Below are 15,286 nucleotides of genomic sequence, written 5' to 3'. Positions count from 1 at the left end.
TCTGGAATCCGTGCCACTAACTCCTAATAATGAGCAGAGGACGGCCGATAATGGGAGAGAGAAAAAAGAGGGCGCCTGATGGAGAGGAAGGGCCCCGCCCTCCCCGGCCATCATCACCACCGCCCACGAATACAAGAGTGACAGACGACGTTCCGTGCAAGCCATCGCCCTGCCGCCCGATGGTTCTGCCCGCTGCCCAGAGGAAATCGAGAGAGAAGCCGACTTCGGACCTTGAAGAAAAGGACACGACACGCCATGGTTCCTTGCAAAATGAACTAAACACGACCACGTAAATTAAACCTGCAACATGGCAAAGAACCAATCGAAGTTCATGTATTTCTAACGTATCATATACCACAACACAGCAGTAATTTTTTCTGAAAAGGATAAGCAGCCAACGTCAGCCATTATCGTAAAAAGTTTTTACATTAAGCTTATGACTATTGACTGAATCTAAAGTTGAATCAAGTCAGAAATCTTACAATTTTGATGTGCGAAGCGTCCGTCCGTCTGACACGAAGAGAAGAGGGAGGGATCGAAGATCCAAATCCAAATCAGCGTGCACTCTTCGATTAGCGAATTTGACCGGAATTGTGCGACAGTTGAGTGTCGCTGGCGGAATCTTGTTGGAGGGGGGGCACAAGGGAAAGGGACAGGCAACAGCAACCTAGAGAAGGGAGACGGCGCTGCACAGAAATGTGGAATATATCAAGTGATTAATTTGAGCCAGATAGCGTGTTCAAGCCAAGCTCAATAATTGACAAGAGAACAAAATGGCCGAATCAGGGTAATGTACATTCATTAGCGTGCAGGCCCAACCTCCTTTCCCTTCAAAATAGTTTAACCCAAAAACCAATGACAGCTATGATTAGGTCGTTTTTGGACCGGTTCTTGTCTTCTCCTCATCTTATATATATATATATATATATTCAAATGGATGTGTGTCGAGACAACCAAAGTATTATTTCAATCAAACCTTATACGTACGTATATGTTTGCAGCATTTAGATGATATTTTAGATTATGCCATTTGAGCGCAAAAGCATGACATTTACATATGTTTCAAAATTGATGCAACGTGGGTCATTGATTTTTTCAAAATCATCAAAATACACACGTTTATGTCAAAAAGCGAATAAAGAAACTTAAATGAATATCCGAGGTTACTTTTGCACACTTTTCGTTATATATATATAAACACACTAGTAATCCATTTGACGGAGTAAATTGATGCAACAGGAATTCTAATTCTTAATTATTTTGAAAACGGTTCACCTTTAGAAAAAAACCTTAGAAATCGACTAAACAACAAGGGCCGCATTGCCAACAAAATTTCGAACACTTTGTTTTGATTATTTGTTTAGTTTGAGGTATTGTGTCATTGTAATTAGCTTAAAATAGGAAGAGTAATGCTTTTGCGATGGGAGCATATGGTAGTCTTAGATCAGAGATTTGAGAACCGTGAATTTAAGATGAGACCATTTTCCCTTCTATCTTAAATCTCATATGATCTCAATACAAATAAACAAAATAAGAATATTAAGCGTGGATCTTATGTATAGCTTAATATCCTTAATTTGATAAACCATGAATTTGATTATGGATCTGTTGTCACGTTAGCAAAAACATGTCACATCACTTCCACATTAAGTCCATAGATTAAGTATTCTTTCGTCTACTCCCTAACATATAGACTCCTCTATAAAATACAGCGTCACATTGAAATTAGAATAAAGTGTAGTGGTACATCGAAATCTTCCGGCAACCTGACTAGCGGGCTATAACGAAAACAGTTAACCTAAGAAGAATTGATGAGATCTGCCGGCCAAAAGGAACGCTCATTTTCAAAGCAAAGGCACGAAAAGAGAGAGAAACGTAACATCACGTAAAGGCGAAGAAGAATCTTGCGCCACATATTGCTGTGGGAGAGGAACCGCGTTTTCAAACCAACGTCCCTCACGCCTTGTGTTTGGCGACTCTTGGTTTACAACGACAAGAGAGAAACGAAGATACTGTTGCTCTATGTTTCAAGCTTTCGGTTGCTCTCAACGATTTCTTCACAGAATTCTTCTTAACGATGCGCAGGCCAGCCACTTCTCTTAACAAAGTGGTTTACCTGATTGCCGGAGCAGCGTTTCACGGTGAACTGCTTTTGTTGCAAGAACTCGCTTAAGCGAAAGAGAACTTTCGCATTTAAACTGCACATGTTCAACTACATAATTAGAAGCCACCACAAACCGCTTACATTCAAAGCAATCCACAACATGTATCATCAAACTGGGGTAAAGACAGTAGGCCAGCGGAAGATGCTGCCCTATCTTCTGGCCTCATATTTATATAAACGAAAACTCTAAACTTCGATTTTAGAAAAAGTGATAGAAATAAAACTTGATTAAGTTTTTCGAGTTAGCACACTTGGTCGGTATCAATTTTGATATTTGAGAAGAAGAAAGGCGCAAATGGCAACAGTCGGAAAAGTCGAGCACGATCCTGGGAACAACTCGTAAATTGGTACGCCTTCTGGATTTTAAGGAATTAAATGGCCGCTATATATTGGTTTTGGCGCTAGCGTTATCGCTTCCGAATTCTGCAACTACGATGGCTTCCCTCCATTTACCGACTCTCTCCCCCTTCGTTTCTCCTCCCAATTTCAAGCCAGATCGGCTGCAGTTGGTCTCGGTGCTCCCAAACCCTTCGATCAACCGTCACCTCCGCGGGTGTAGCGGATTTTTCCCCGTTGAAAACCGTCCTAAAATCGAAGAATTAGGATCACGGAGGAACGTGAGGGCAGAATCGGGAACGAGGGAACCAATGGTTCCTCCCTACAATGTGCTGATCACCGGTTCATCTAAAGGTAACTTTTTGCTCCAAAGCAGCCTTTAGCTTCTCGGTGGAAGAGGTAAAAAATGGAGAACTAAGGGTTACTTCAATGGTGTTTATTTTTTCTAATCTTCTGCTTAATTCGTGTCTCATATTCCGATCAAAGTATGAAATTATTTTATTTCAACAAGGTTACTGTTCAAAAATATTTCTGGAATCTAGTTTGTGCAACCTGATTTGAAGATCCGCAACCTGTTTTCTGCCAAAGCAAAACAAGAAACATGTACATCATATATGCGGGAACCTGGTGGTTGAAAACTTAAGTATTTGAGAAGAAAGTGGTAAATAGCATTGAGCCGAGAAGGTGGTCTCTATTTCGTCTCTACAACTCATGCGACTTGGGAGCTCATCGTCGACTAAGTTGGCCTTCTATATAAATAGCATTGAGAATAGAAAGTGGTCTCTATTTTGTCACCAACTCATGCAGCTTGGGAGCTCATGATGAACATAGTATTAGTAGATTAAAAGTGGTTTCTATGTTATCACTATAACTCATGCAACTTGGGAGCTCATGATGAACCAAGTGGCAATTCTGTGTAAATGACATGGGTTGTTTATTATTGATCAGCCCATTAGATGTAACAAGTTTCTGTTGCCCATCGGACGAAGTCAGTACTATTGGAAATCACTCGTTGAAATTGTTTCATGGCTTTCACGTAGGAATCGGGTATGCTCTTGCTAAAGAATTTCTGAAAGCTGGTGACAACATCATAATATGCTCCAGATCAGGTATGGATTCTTTCTCTAACCTTAACCACAAGCTATCAGTGTACATCTTTCACGCTGTAACAGAATGGAAACTAGCTCAAGTGGCTTCACAACTAAAAATTGAACCTGCAGAAGAACGTGTTGAATCGGCAGTCCGGAATTTGAGAGAGGAGTTCGGACAGCATGTGTGGGTACCCATTCAGTTTCTTTTTCCTCTTTAAGGTCTCCTTTAGACGAAATATAAGTTTGGACTTTTGAATACTTGTATTTTGATATTTTAGGGTACAGTTTGTGATGTTAGAGAGGGAGGTGATGTCAAGGCATTAGTTTCTTTTGCACAAGAAAAACTCAACCACATAGATGTATGGGTATGTATGGACCTTTTTGCAGTTCCTTTTTCCCACAAAATTGATCGACTATATATATACACATCTTAGTTTTGAGCAATTATAGAATAGAAGATGAAACATTTTGTCGCGAGAACCATGGTAGCATATAGCAGTAAATAACCATATTTTCTCTTTTGATCTGCATCGATAAATATAGAAAGATCTCAATAAGATTTACTGATCGTCTGCCTTTTGATTAGTCTGTCACGTTCATTTTCTCTGTGTTCAACGGTTAAGCTTGCATCACGCTTCGGCTTGTATCTGTTATAAAATTCTTCGAATCAGCAAGTCAAACTTGAGTTGTCAGTAAGAGAAATTGGGAAGAACTAATGGACTAGTTGAGGAGTGAGTTCCTATCTTATAACATGGGCAACATTTTCCTCTCATTCTCCCTCAGAAGGTGCTTCCTGGTTTTGCTGTCTTGCTAGTTCTATAAAGTTGGACATAATTTAGTGAAGCTAGGTTTCTCTCTTTGTATTCAGGCATGGAAGCATACTGCTGGAATAGTTTGCTGATCCATATGTGCCATATCACTTCCATGATAACTTGATCTTTTTGTAATTTGGTTAGAGTCTGCCTAACCTCAATTATATAGTTCTTGTTGTAATTCATGGAGTCTATGTCAACATACATAGATGCACCTGAGTGAGATTTTGAAACGATCGTTGTTTGGATTAAAACCATAATAAGGTTCACCTGTTGCTGATAGCTAGTAGATTTAATATGATATGAGAGAGAAAATCCCTCTCTGTGAGTCTCTGTCATACCTTGGTCTTACATGACATGCCCGTACTGCGTAGGATTCAGTTTCTAATTATTATTCTTTGTGGTTATTATATTCTAAGTTGGCAATATGATGATGAAAACTGTGTGCTTGCCTGTATTCCTGGTTGTTCTGAGTGTGTATTTTGATAAAAGCTACTTTATTATTATTATTATTATTTTTTTATGGATAGGCATAACCCTAAATTGGTCCTGATGTGGTGATGTTGTAATAAAGCAGATAAACAATGCTGGATCCAATGCATACAGCTACAAACCATTGACAGAGACATCTGATGAAGATCTCATGTAAATGTTCCCATAACAGCGTTTAATTATTCTACTGAAGGGTAATATTGTATTTTAAACAATAAATGTAGCTAATCATAACTTTTTTTCATAGGGAGGTTGTTACTACAAATACACTTGGTTTGATGCTCTGCTGCAGAGAGGTAAAATTTTCTTACTCACATATCCTGAATTGATTTTCCTTCCATGTTTGGAATGTTGAGGTTCAATGATTGTAGGCAATCAAAATGATGGCGAGCCAACCACGTGGAGGTCATGTTTTCAACATCGATGGTGCTGGTTCAGATGGAAGGCCAACTCCTCGGTATAGTAAATCGGGATTCTCACTTCGTTGTTGAACAAACCAGGAATCTTGGCTATGGTAGCAGTGCTACTTATCTTGTCAATATTTCTAGAAGATGCCACTAATTCCATAACAAACAGAAGAAAAGGAGTAATTAGGATTCTCACTTCGTTGTTGAACAAACCAGGAATCTTGGCTGTGGTAGCGGTGCACTTAGCTTGTCAATATTTCTAGACGATGCCACAAATTCCATAACAAACAGAAGAAAAGGAGTAATTAGGCAACTATCATTTAGTACTGGAAGTAAATGCTCATCCTGCTGCTTTTTTTAGTGCTCATTTCATTTATCAAAAAGGTGACAACTAGGTTTATCAAGTTACTCTTATTATTTGTTGATTAACTCTATGAATTGATTACAGCTGTTCTTTTATTTGATCCATGCATTATTTTGTTTGCTTGCATGTTATTAATATAGAGAATTGGCTTGCTTTGCTAGTTTTGCTGCATATGGGGCTACAAAACGTAGTGTGGTGCACCTGACGAAGTCCTTACAGGTATATATTTATTGTTGTTGAGGACAAGCATGTTTAAGATTGTGTATGGACAAATCATTTCTTTGTTTATTGTCTGTGTCCAAGTTTTATGTCTCTGCTTTGATCCTCATTGAACCCTTTCCTGTACGATTGGTTTTTCATACCTAATTTTCCTGTTTTCTTTCTAGTACCTCTTCAATAGTTGCAGATATAATGCCTTTCATTTTTCATAAAGGGCTCATTTGGATCATCAAATCTCTCTTTTTCTCCCTGCTGTCATACTATCCTCGATGAACCCTTTCCTGTACGATTGTTTTTTCATACCTAATTTTCCTGTTTTCTTTCTAGTACCTCTTCAATGGTTGCAGATATAATGCCTTTTTTTTCTCATAAAGGGCTCATTTGGATCATCAAATCTCTCTTTTTCTCCCTGCTGTCATACTCATGCACTTAGAGGTTGCATGGTAAACAAACAATAATATAGAAACTAGTGTACCTTATACAGCTTTCATTGAAATAATCTTGAGAACTAGATAACTCTTGATTTGGCAGTCATTAAATAATGGTGGCAATATATCTCAAAAAGTGAGTTTCTCCATGTTTCATTTTTTATTGGATTGATGTATGTGTTTCAGGCTGAGCTACGAATGCATGAGATTAATAACGTTATGGTGCATAACTTATCGGTATGTCTGATTCTTCTTTATAGAGAACTTTGTATGACCCTTCTTTAGAGAACTTTCTACAGCTCATATTTTTGCTAACTGTTCATCTATGACAATTCAGCCTGGGATGGTCACAACTGACCTTTTGATGTCAGGGGCTCTTACAAAGCAGGTGAGATTAGAACCATTCTTTACTTTAATTGAAAATTCTATTCATTCTGGTTTCTGCTAAATATTTAGTAGGAATGTTTTTTCTCATATTGCAGGCAAAATTTTTCATTAATGTCCTTGCTGAGCCTGCAGATGTGGTATGTGAATCTTATTTTTTCTAGTCTTCTACCATTTTGCTCTTTTTTTTTCATTCTTTTCCATCATTTTGTTTCATTTTTTGTTACCACATAGTGTTTGGAAGGACACTGATAAGATACAAAGTTTATTTCGATGCCATCTTGTTGGGAGGAGTCCAGTCCCATACTAATCAAATATACTTGCAAAAGCTGCCAACAATAGGTCTGCCGAACCACTCCACGGGTGGTTATTCCAGACCATAGACTCTCCAAAAGGCAGCGAAAACAAAATATTATGTACGATGCTGGCCAGCTCAGCCTATTGAATTCGGCATCATTTATAGCAGCCATTTGCGAATGGTGGAAGATGATTCAGTTGTTCACTCCCTTTCATATTTTTATTGAATTTGATCCTCTAGAAAGGGCTGTTAGATGCAATGATGATCTATCCATCACTCTAGCATCTAGATGCTAATTTGAGGGCACGGATGCTCCTTTCTGTGCAGGAAGTTCCCGCATATAGAACCTCACACCCGCTGTTTTTTTTCATAACAAAAGCACGCTTCGGATGATTTCCAATTTCTCTATCTTCAGCTGTACACGTTGATGTTAGCTTCAGCGTCCTGACAAATAGCTCCTAAATAAGCCAGATATCTTGTGTGAGCTTATCATCTTGGTCTTTCCTTCTGCTAGAGGAAGATCGGATAACACTAGAGCCACACTTCCGTCTTAGCAGAGCGGATGCTTCTCTCTTGACGAGCAATGTTGCTGATATATTACTATGGAGAAGGTCGATGTTTAGCATCGGAGACTATTTTTTGTGTATTTCTTGACTGACTTCAACATCTAATGCCCAATATTCGCAAGTTCCTGATCATGACCACATCGATACCCTCATGGATCATTTGACAATAGATATACTAAAAAACTGTTGGCAATTCATCGATCCATCGAATGCTGAAACATAATCTTCTACGAATTGCCATAACCTTTTAGGGCAGATTAATGGAACAATTTGTTGTCATTCTCATTACCAAATGGCCCTTCAGCTAACTAACCAGATCCCTGGTAGATATTTTGGGTGTTTGTTTCTCACTTATGTTCGATTTGATGATGGTTTGAAGGTTTTCCTTTTTCTATTGCATCAGGAGAGGTCATCTCAAATGAACTTTTGATGGCGCGCTTTTACCAATATTGCTAAATCATTAGTGTGGCACTTTATTCTTCCTGCAGGTTGCTGAATACCTTGTTCCTTGCATTAGAGCAGTGCCTCTTAATGGTTCAACAAGACCTACATATATTCGTTTCTTGACTGGGCTGAAGGCTTACTCCCAGATATTTTCGGTTAGTTTCCAGTTCCAAGCAAAAATGTGTTTCAGCTTTAGCTTTTCTCCTTGACGGAACAGTGACGGTACTTACCAAATTTGATACAGAGAATTGCTTTTGGAGCGAGGAGAAACAGATATATGCTTGAAGATTGAATCTTTCAGATGACATTATTTTTGTTCTTCTGGCGATGTTAGCATACACAGACTTGACATTCTTGAAAGATCTCCCTACCATTACCATTCATTTCAGATTCGTTCATGCATGGTATAGTCTGTAATTCAATGTACATATTGTACAAGGTCATTCAATGACAATTACCAACTTCAGAAATGGTAGCGATTCATAATAAAGATAGCTTATAATTTATTCATCAAGAGCCCTTCTTGACCATTTGGTGGAAATAACAGCGTCCCGCGTCTGAAATCCAATTACCAACTCTGACGGAAGTTCTGAGAAACGGAAGACATAGCTGGAGCCCATAATCCTGGTCAGCCAAATCAATCAAACAGGCGCCCACTATGCATTTGCATCCAGAACACCAAAAAGAAGACCTGGAAGAAGCCTTTATTCCTGGTCAATCAAATCAGTAAAACAGGCGCCCAATGTGCATTGCATCCATTAATATACACAATTTCATGCGTCCAAACAACTGCCGAATAGTGATAAGCACACATTTTTTATCATGCCAACAGGAGAAATAGTGTCATCCATTCTCAGCAAATTCAAGCTAAGGAGTTACAAGCCAGAAATCGACTGCGACACTACTATACACAACCAAAATACTAAGAAAACTGGAGAGCGAGAGAGGTACAGAGTAGTAGTCATTCGACAAAGTTCAAAATGAACCCATTTTGAATCTAGACACTCCCATTTCTTTTTATTATGAATGACTGTCTTTAATCGGCTGTCCAGCTCTGCTCAACGATTTCACGCACTCTTCTGTTGTATTCACGTTTGTTCTCACTGAACATGCGAGCCGCTTCTGAGTTTGCTGGTGAATTAGGATTTGGATCGCAGAGAAGAGACTGCAGCGAGGAGAAGTCAGCATTCAGCATCAGTGCAATCTCAAACAGCAAAATAAAACCAACCACCATATTTTCCCAAAGATTAACAATGAAAAAAGCTCAAACAAAATGATAAACCAAGCGTTCATGTATAACAATGGCCAGTAGCACATAAGTCCGAAGGGGGCCCGTTAGGAATGGGGAACAGAGGTACCTATTGTATACTCACAATATTTCCAAAGATGAGCAAGGGAAACTTAAACCACCACCATCGCATTCATGCATGACGACGGGTGTTTTGGGCAGAGGCTTGTTAATGGTCTATTCAATTACGAAAGACTGAAGCATACCATCATCACAACAGAAAGTTTTGTAGGCAGACAGCCTTTAGTTGAAACTCTAAACCTTTTAGAAATGTTGCATCTTCAACTAGTAAAAGACCAAAGGAATGGTATCCTAGAGCAGGCAGCCCTAAAAAACAGGTAAGGCTTCCAGTAAGCCACTTACATAAATTGGTCTTATGGCACATCCAGATGGTCAATTAACAGCAAGACAATAACCAATGGGAAAAAAAAAACCAGGGATATCTAAAATCCAGAAATCAGGCAGGCATTTCTGTCATGGGAAGTCCCTCTCCTCGTACAGTAGAATCTGCTGCATCTATATATTGGATCTTAAAAGTATGCAAACCCATCCTCGCATTTATGATTGAACCACTCTCAAAATCCCTTTAGCAAGTGATATCTCAAGAAGTGCTTACCTAGAAAAATTTGCTCTAGATACATATTTTCTAAAGAAATAGCACACACAAATTAAACTTTTTTTGCTTTCAATTTTAGCTTCCATGGATGAACATGTCAGAACAAACAAGAATATATTTTAAAATGTGCTCATCTGTGTCGTTCTAAAATGTACATACTATTCAAACCAAAGGTGCTTCAAATTGGACCATTTTTTCCATTCACGCAACCAAGCAGATGGAAGCTTAGGAGGGCCTCGTGATGGCTCTCCAAAAAGGCCTAACCTGCATCTAGGTAGGTCAAGAACAGTATATGGGGGAAAAAAGAGAAGGAGAAGAGGAACGAGGAGGATAAGGAGAAAAACAACAATAAATAAAGGCAGAAGAAAAAAATGAACAAGAAAAAAGTAGAAAAATAAACTAGGAAAAAAAAGTACAACTTTTTTGGACTGCTCAAAAAGGTGGGCGCTTGGAACGTAGGCGTGATTTTGACGACCGAGGTCTTTGGAAAAAATTTCTCTTCAACTTTCGAGAAAGGTCCCTATCACTCTAACCTCATCAGGAGATAAGCCTGTATTTCAGGTCAGAGGTCAGGCACAACTTCAGCATAATCCAGTTTCTTGAGTAGGCAATCCATATGGAGAGTGCGGAGGCACTTACAATCAACCACACTGTAGGAGAAAATTCTTCCCCCACAAAAAACAAGTATTCCAAGTAGGCCATAACAGCCAATAATGGCAATCAAGAAGGCAACCCAACCCTCCACAGAAATGGTCAGGAGTCATGACTCAGAAAGAAGCTCTTCACACCAGAGCTCATTTTCAATCATATGGCGAAATTGGTAAAGATGCTACAGACTCAAACCACGCTTCTATAAGCTCCAGTTAGACTGTGAATTACTACTCAAGCAGCAAAAAACCCCCCATATCCAAATCCATGTGGACTGTAAGCTAAACAAAAACTTGAGTTGCTTTTCCATAAAAACACCCTCTAGGAACTTCTTAGAGGCAATGGCATGAAAAGTGCATGCTTGCTAACAGGGAACTGACATATTGAACAGTTGATCAGTATAGTAAGCTATCTTAATAGCATAGTCACAGATGGCATTTCCAACAATTTCTCAGGAAGGCTCCCTTAAAGCTTCTTCTCAAACATGGTTTTCTCAGAGAAATCTTCAAAAACTTGAAATTACATAATTTGTCAATAAAATATGCAATAATTGCAAGAACCTCCAAAAAAATCATTAGAAAGTTTTTCAAAATATAAAATACATAAGAAAGGACAAAACTACAGTTAAAATGTGTGAAAAAAAAACTCCAGAAGAAATTTCAGATAAATTTTGTGTTATTGTGATATTTCCAATCAGTAACATCAGATTGTGATCTCGTTGCAGCATCTTCAAAATATTGCAGATACTGATAACCATGCTTAGTAGCTCTATCAACAACAAAAATGCATTTCAGGATTAATTTATCATGAGGTAACATCTTAAAATATATGAGATGATATCAGGCCCCATGAAAGGCTAGACAGATCAACTGGAGCATCTGATGCATGCCAGTTTCAGCCATACATAACCATAAAAAAATTATTATCAGAAAATCTCAGGATATATTCTAAATAGCAATATTTTTGTGTTTAGATTTCTTTCCCTCTGAAATGAAACTAGACTATAGAAGACTCAGCCAGGTCAGGTCAGACAAGCCACCTTTAGCTGATTCTTGGAAATAGCATCATACCAAATATGGACAATCCCCCTCAGAAATTATTGATCTATTATTTTATAAGAAATTTCTGAGAAACCGAAAAATGATTAATTAATGCAAACACGTCGTTTTCTTGAAACTCTGGAAATTCTAAACCAACCTCTTCCGGAAAGAAGAAAAAGGACTGGGAAATGACCACAAAATTGTCATACAACATTGCACTAGCACAAAAATTTTAATATACACATAAAATGCACACCATACTGCAATTTAAACAACTTGAATGGTCAGAAAATGCAGAAAGGTAACTGCATTTGTTACGTAACTGCGAAGGCATTGAAAAAAGTACAGATGAAAAGAAACCAAAGAGATGTCTTCCTTCTTACTTAAACAGGTAGAGCCTAAAAATGAAAAACTCAATCCGCACATTTCATTAACCACCACGATCATGGCAAGGCAGGGCATTCACACATTGAGCATTTCATTAGTCACCAGAACGTGACAAGACTGGATATTCAAACATTGAACAAGCAGAAGAATTATTCAACCATTAAAAGCACATGTACAAAGAGCATAATTGAAGGAAAGGAACAGAATGATTAAGTGATAAGAACTTCAAAACCCATACCTGAATGGATGTAAGTATTGCAGCCACATCATAAATAGGACTCCACTGATTCTGCAGAATATCCAAGCAAATGCTTCCATCTGCATAGACTGCCGTAGCCACAGAATCAATCACTAAGAAAATACAGACATCTGGAAGTATTGATTTCGTAATTATAAATGAAATAACACATTAAAATTTACTAAGCACAATTTCTCAACTTACTATTTGGATGAAACATTCGAGACACGAACCGAACAGTAGGAGGCTTGTTGGGATAATCTTCTGTGAACTGGAGGGTTAGCTTAAACGTACCTGGAACAAATCAGAGAGAAACTTGACATTATAAGTACCAAATTTGCTTCTAGAAAGCATCAAAGAATTTGAAATGCAAGTAAACTATACAGTATACAACATAATCCAAAGTGCTTGTAAGGAACAAAAATTAATCACATATAAGAGCATTCTATAGCACACAACTGGCACTGACACTATAAATTGGATTTTATATAATGATGACCACTCATAGCCTAAAACTCAAAACAAGAGAGTCATAATCTTGAAATTGTTTTGCCAAAACCACAACAATCAAAGGCAGTTATTCAGGTTTTAAACATGAGAAAGGATAAACGGTAATCCTGCATCACAAGTTTGTTAAGTTATCTTACTATACTTTCTTTTTCTTCATCACCAGAAACTGCTTTGTCCTTCAATTAATCTCAGATTCTCAAATATATAAACCCCATGAAGAAGACTAAACAACCAAACTTCTCAACCTTAAACTCTATGAAGAACAATTTTTTTCATAAATTAAGGTTAATGCCTTGCCTTTAATCTATGCATCAAGAAACCTCAGTTGTCAACGCGTCGCCTAATCCATGCCTAGGTGTCGCCTAAGTCCATCACTTAGGCCATGGGTGTTAGGCTGGCACCTAGACGTGCCTAGCCCATGGGAAGGTGAAAAGTCTCTTTCCCTTCAAATTAAAGTCCTGTAATTTTATTATACACTGTTATACCGTATATACTTATATTATGTGCAGTTATATTATATGACTTCTGTTCTTTAAGTACAGTTTGCTATATGCTAATTACATATTTTATATTAACTCATCAAGTGGAAGTTCCAACCATATGCTAAGTCATATTCTATAAAACCATGAATTTCTGTATACATCTTATGCGCTCTAAAACATATTTTGTGGAACCTATGCCAGCCTTCTTACCCATGTTAAAACCTAGGTTTATTGAACAAAGACCACCAGTTTCTCTTGTTTAGTGCATGTTCAGTAATCAGAAAAAATACATACAGACATCACTTCAACATAGTCTGATGTTAAAGCTTCAAAGAAACTATATGGACTATGTAGATGATAGTCCACACATGAAGCGCAAAATATTTCCTAAATAACTATGTTGTAAAAATCCTCTTTGGTGCATACACTTATCAATTCATGGTCATCAAATATTCAGTACACAAGTAAGAGAATAAAAGTTTGTTACATATTGGTAAAACATACTAAGCAAGAAACATAACAAATATTCTCTCGATGACAAATTTTCACTCACTGTTACTGGCTCTTATACATCCTAACTCAGATAGCACTCCAGTTTATTGCCTATTTGCCTTCAACATACCAAGACTACAAAACACAAACGGGAGAGAAAACAAGAACACATGATGAAGCCCACTGAGCTCCAACAGCTCACTATATGATTCTTGAAGAAAGGAAGCAGCGTTCTAATGATAGACAGACAGCAGTTCGCAACTGGACAAAGAACCCTATCGTGGAAGTATTTGATGCCGTCTGGACCTACCACAAAGGTTTGACTTTAAATGCTTGGACAACTCATCAAAAACAAGATTGAAGCACAAAAGATACAAGGGCTAGGAAAACATCCACATGAAACCAGAAAGCTAGCAATTGCAAATTATGAGATTGTTGCAACAACCACAGGCTCGCGAAGAAAATAGACAAAACAAAACCTTAAATGGAACCAAGTCACACCACCATGCACTATCTGAAAACAGCAATTTACGTGCTCCAACGAGAGAATTTGACCATCTGAAACAAAAAATAATTTCTAAAAAGAAAAAATCCACCTAAATATATGAAAAATGCACCAGAAACCCCAGAGAAGAAAAAAATTAAACAAGGTAGGAAAAGGAATACGTGGAGGAAGAAAAACAGCCCAAATATATATATATCAAATCATCACGAATAAGAATAACGAAAATCAAACCGGTCAGCGCACGAACCATCTCCGGGACATGATACCTAGAAAAACATACGAAGCCTGACAGCGGCAAAAAAAGAATTCGGCGATTGTCAAAATGACATCAAAAGTATCCTATTGCTACAATTTCCAAAACCTAGGAAGAGAACAGCCGAACAAGCAAATACACTGAATAATCAACATCCTTCAGCATACATCCGTAGCGAAAAAAAAAAAAAAAAGGAAGAAGACAGCACAAAAACCCCAATCTTCCGTTACAAATGAATGCCGGGCGAAAAAAAGATAAAGCGAAAAGAAAATAACAGCAACGCCGAGGAAAAAATCTCACCTCCATCCCAAGGAGTATCATCGGGGCTGAAACCAAAGGCGCCAGGAAAACAAAAACCCTAAAACAATCAGAAACCACCTAGAAAAAAAAAATAAGAAAAGAAGGAAAAGCAAAACGAAATCGAAGATTCACCCGAAGATCACAGCGTTCCACAGCATGATGTTGTTATCCTGCGGGGCGCCGCTAATTCCAGCGGGCGGATCTTGCTGCAACCGCTTGAAGTCCCTCATCAGCCTCTTCCTCGCCGGAGTCGACATCCTCCGCCCACCACCCCTAACCTCTTGCCCTACAACTCCAAATCAACCAGAAACTCAGAGACCAGAATCCGATGAAGAAGAACACCTAAGAGTGAGAGAAAGAGCGCCGAGCGGATGCCTCAGATCATGACGCCAACAAAGGGAATTCGAGATCTGAGAGACTCTTCCAGAAACCCTCCTCCTGTCTCACTCACTCTCCCTCTCTCTGCCCCGGGAGACCCAGATTTTATGAGAAGATTTCTACGTAATTACGTAGGTGATGTGA

The 15,286-nt window shown here is 38.4% G+C and overlaps 3 protein-coding genes across 5 annotated transcripts; 1 reads left to right on the top strand and 2 right to left on the bottom strand.

Annotated features, from left to right (window-relative positions):
• Positions 1–16: 16 nt before the first annotated feature.
• Positions 17–2,453, bottom strand: LOC116247690 (uncharacterized). The gene is made up of 3 exons (XM_031619946.2): positions 2,117–2,453; positions 483–686; positions 17–300 (listed from the first exon to the last, which is right to left on the bottom strand). The coding sequence occupies exons 1-3, from the start codon at positions 2,271–2,273 to the stop codon at positions 17–19; spliced, it is 645 nt and encodes a 214-aa protein (XP_031475806.1). The 5' UTR covers positions 2,274–2,453.
• A 95-nt stretch (positions 2,454–2,548) lies between these two features.
• On the top strand, positions 2,549–8,519 carry LOC116247689 (chlorophyll(ide) b reductase NOL, chloroplastic). 3 transcript variants are annotated; one of them, XM_031619943.2, is made up of 13 exons: positions 2,554–2,854; positions 3,541–3,609; positions 3,721–3,779; positions 3,870–3,956; positions 4,981–5,048; positions 5,143–5,191; positions 5,267–5,352; positions 5,828–5,885; positions 6,500–6,550; positions 6,651–6,701; positions 6,796–6,837; positions 8,050–8,160; positions 8,250–8,519. In XM_031619943.2, exons 1-13 carry the CDS (start codon positions 2,599–2,601, stop codon positions 8,295–8,297), a joined length of 1,035 nt encoding a protein of 344 aa, XP_031475803.1. In that variant the 5' UTR covers positions 2,554–2,598; the 3' UTR covers positions 8,298–8,519. The 3 variants fall into 3 exon arrangements, with proteins under 3 accessions (XP_049932005.1, XP_031475805.1, XP_031475803.1); XM_050076048.1 differs by lacking the exons at positions 8,050–8,160; positions 8,250–8,519 and adding an exon at positions 6,932–8,039 and having other exon boundaries at positions 2,549–2,854; XM_031619945.2 differs by lacking the exon at positions 3,870–3,956 and having other exon boundaries at positions 2,550–2,854.
• Positions 8,520–8,728: 209 nt separating this feature from the next.
• LOC116247691 (ubiquitin-conjugating enzyme E2 2) lies at positions 8,729–15,276 on the bottom strand. Its single transcript, XM_031619948.2, has 6 exons — positions 15,140–15,276; positions 14,897–15,050; positions 14,765–14,790; positions 12,427–12,516; positions 12,223–12,311; positions 8,729–9,170 (listed from the first exon to the last, which is right to left on the bottom strand). The coding sequence occupies exons 2-6, from the start codon at positions 15,019–15,021 to the stop codon at positions 9,042–9,044; spliced, it is 459 nt and encodes a 152-aa protein (XP_031475808.1). The 5' UTR covers positions 15,022–15,050; positions 15,140–15,276; the 3' UTR covers positions 8,729–9,041.
• Between the last annotated feature and the right edge of the window lie 10 nt (positions 15,277–15,286).

This window comes from Nymphaea colorata, chromosome 2, assembly GCF_008831285.2.
Source record: "Nymphaea colorata isolate Beijing-Zhang1983 chromosome 2, ASM883128v2, whole genome shotgun sequence".
Classification (NCBI taxonomy): domain Eukaryota; kingdom Viridiplantae; phylum Streptophyta; class Magnoliopsida; order Nymphaeales; family Nymphaeaceae; genus Nymphaea; species Nymphaea colorata.
The sequence above is the reverse complement of the archived record's forward strand: the minus strand, read 5'-3'. Positions and strand labels throughout refer to the sequence as shown.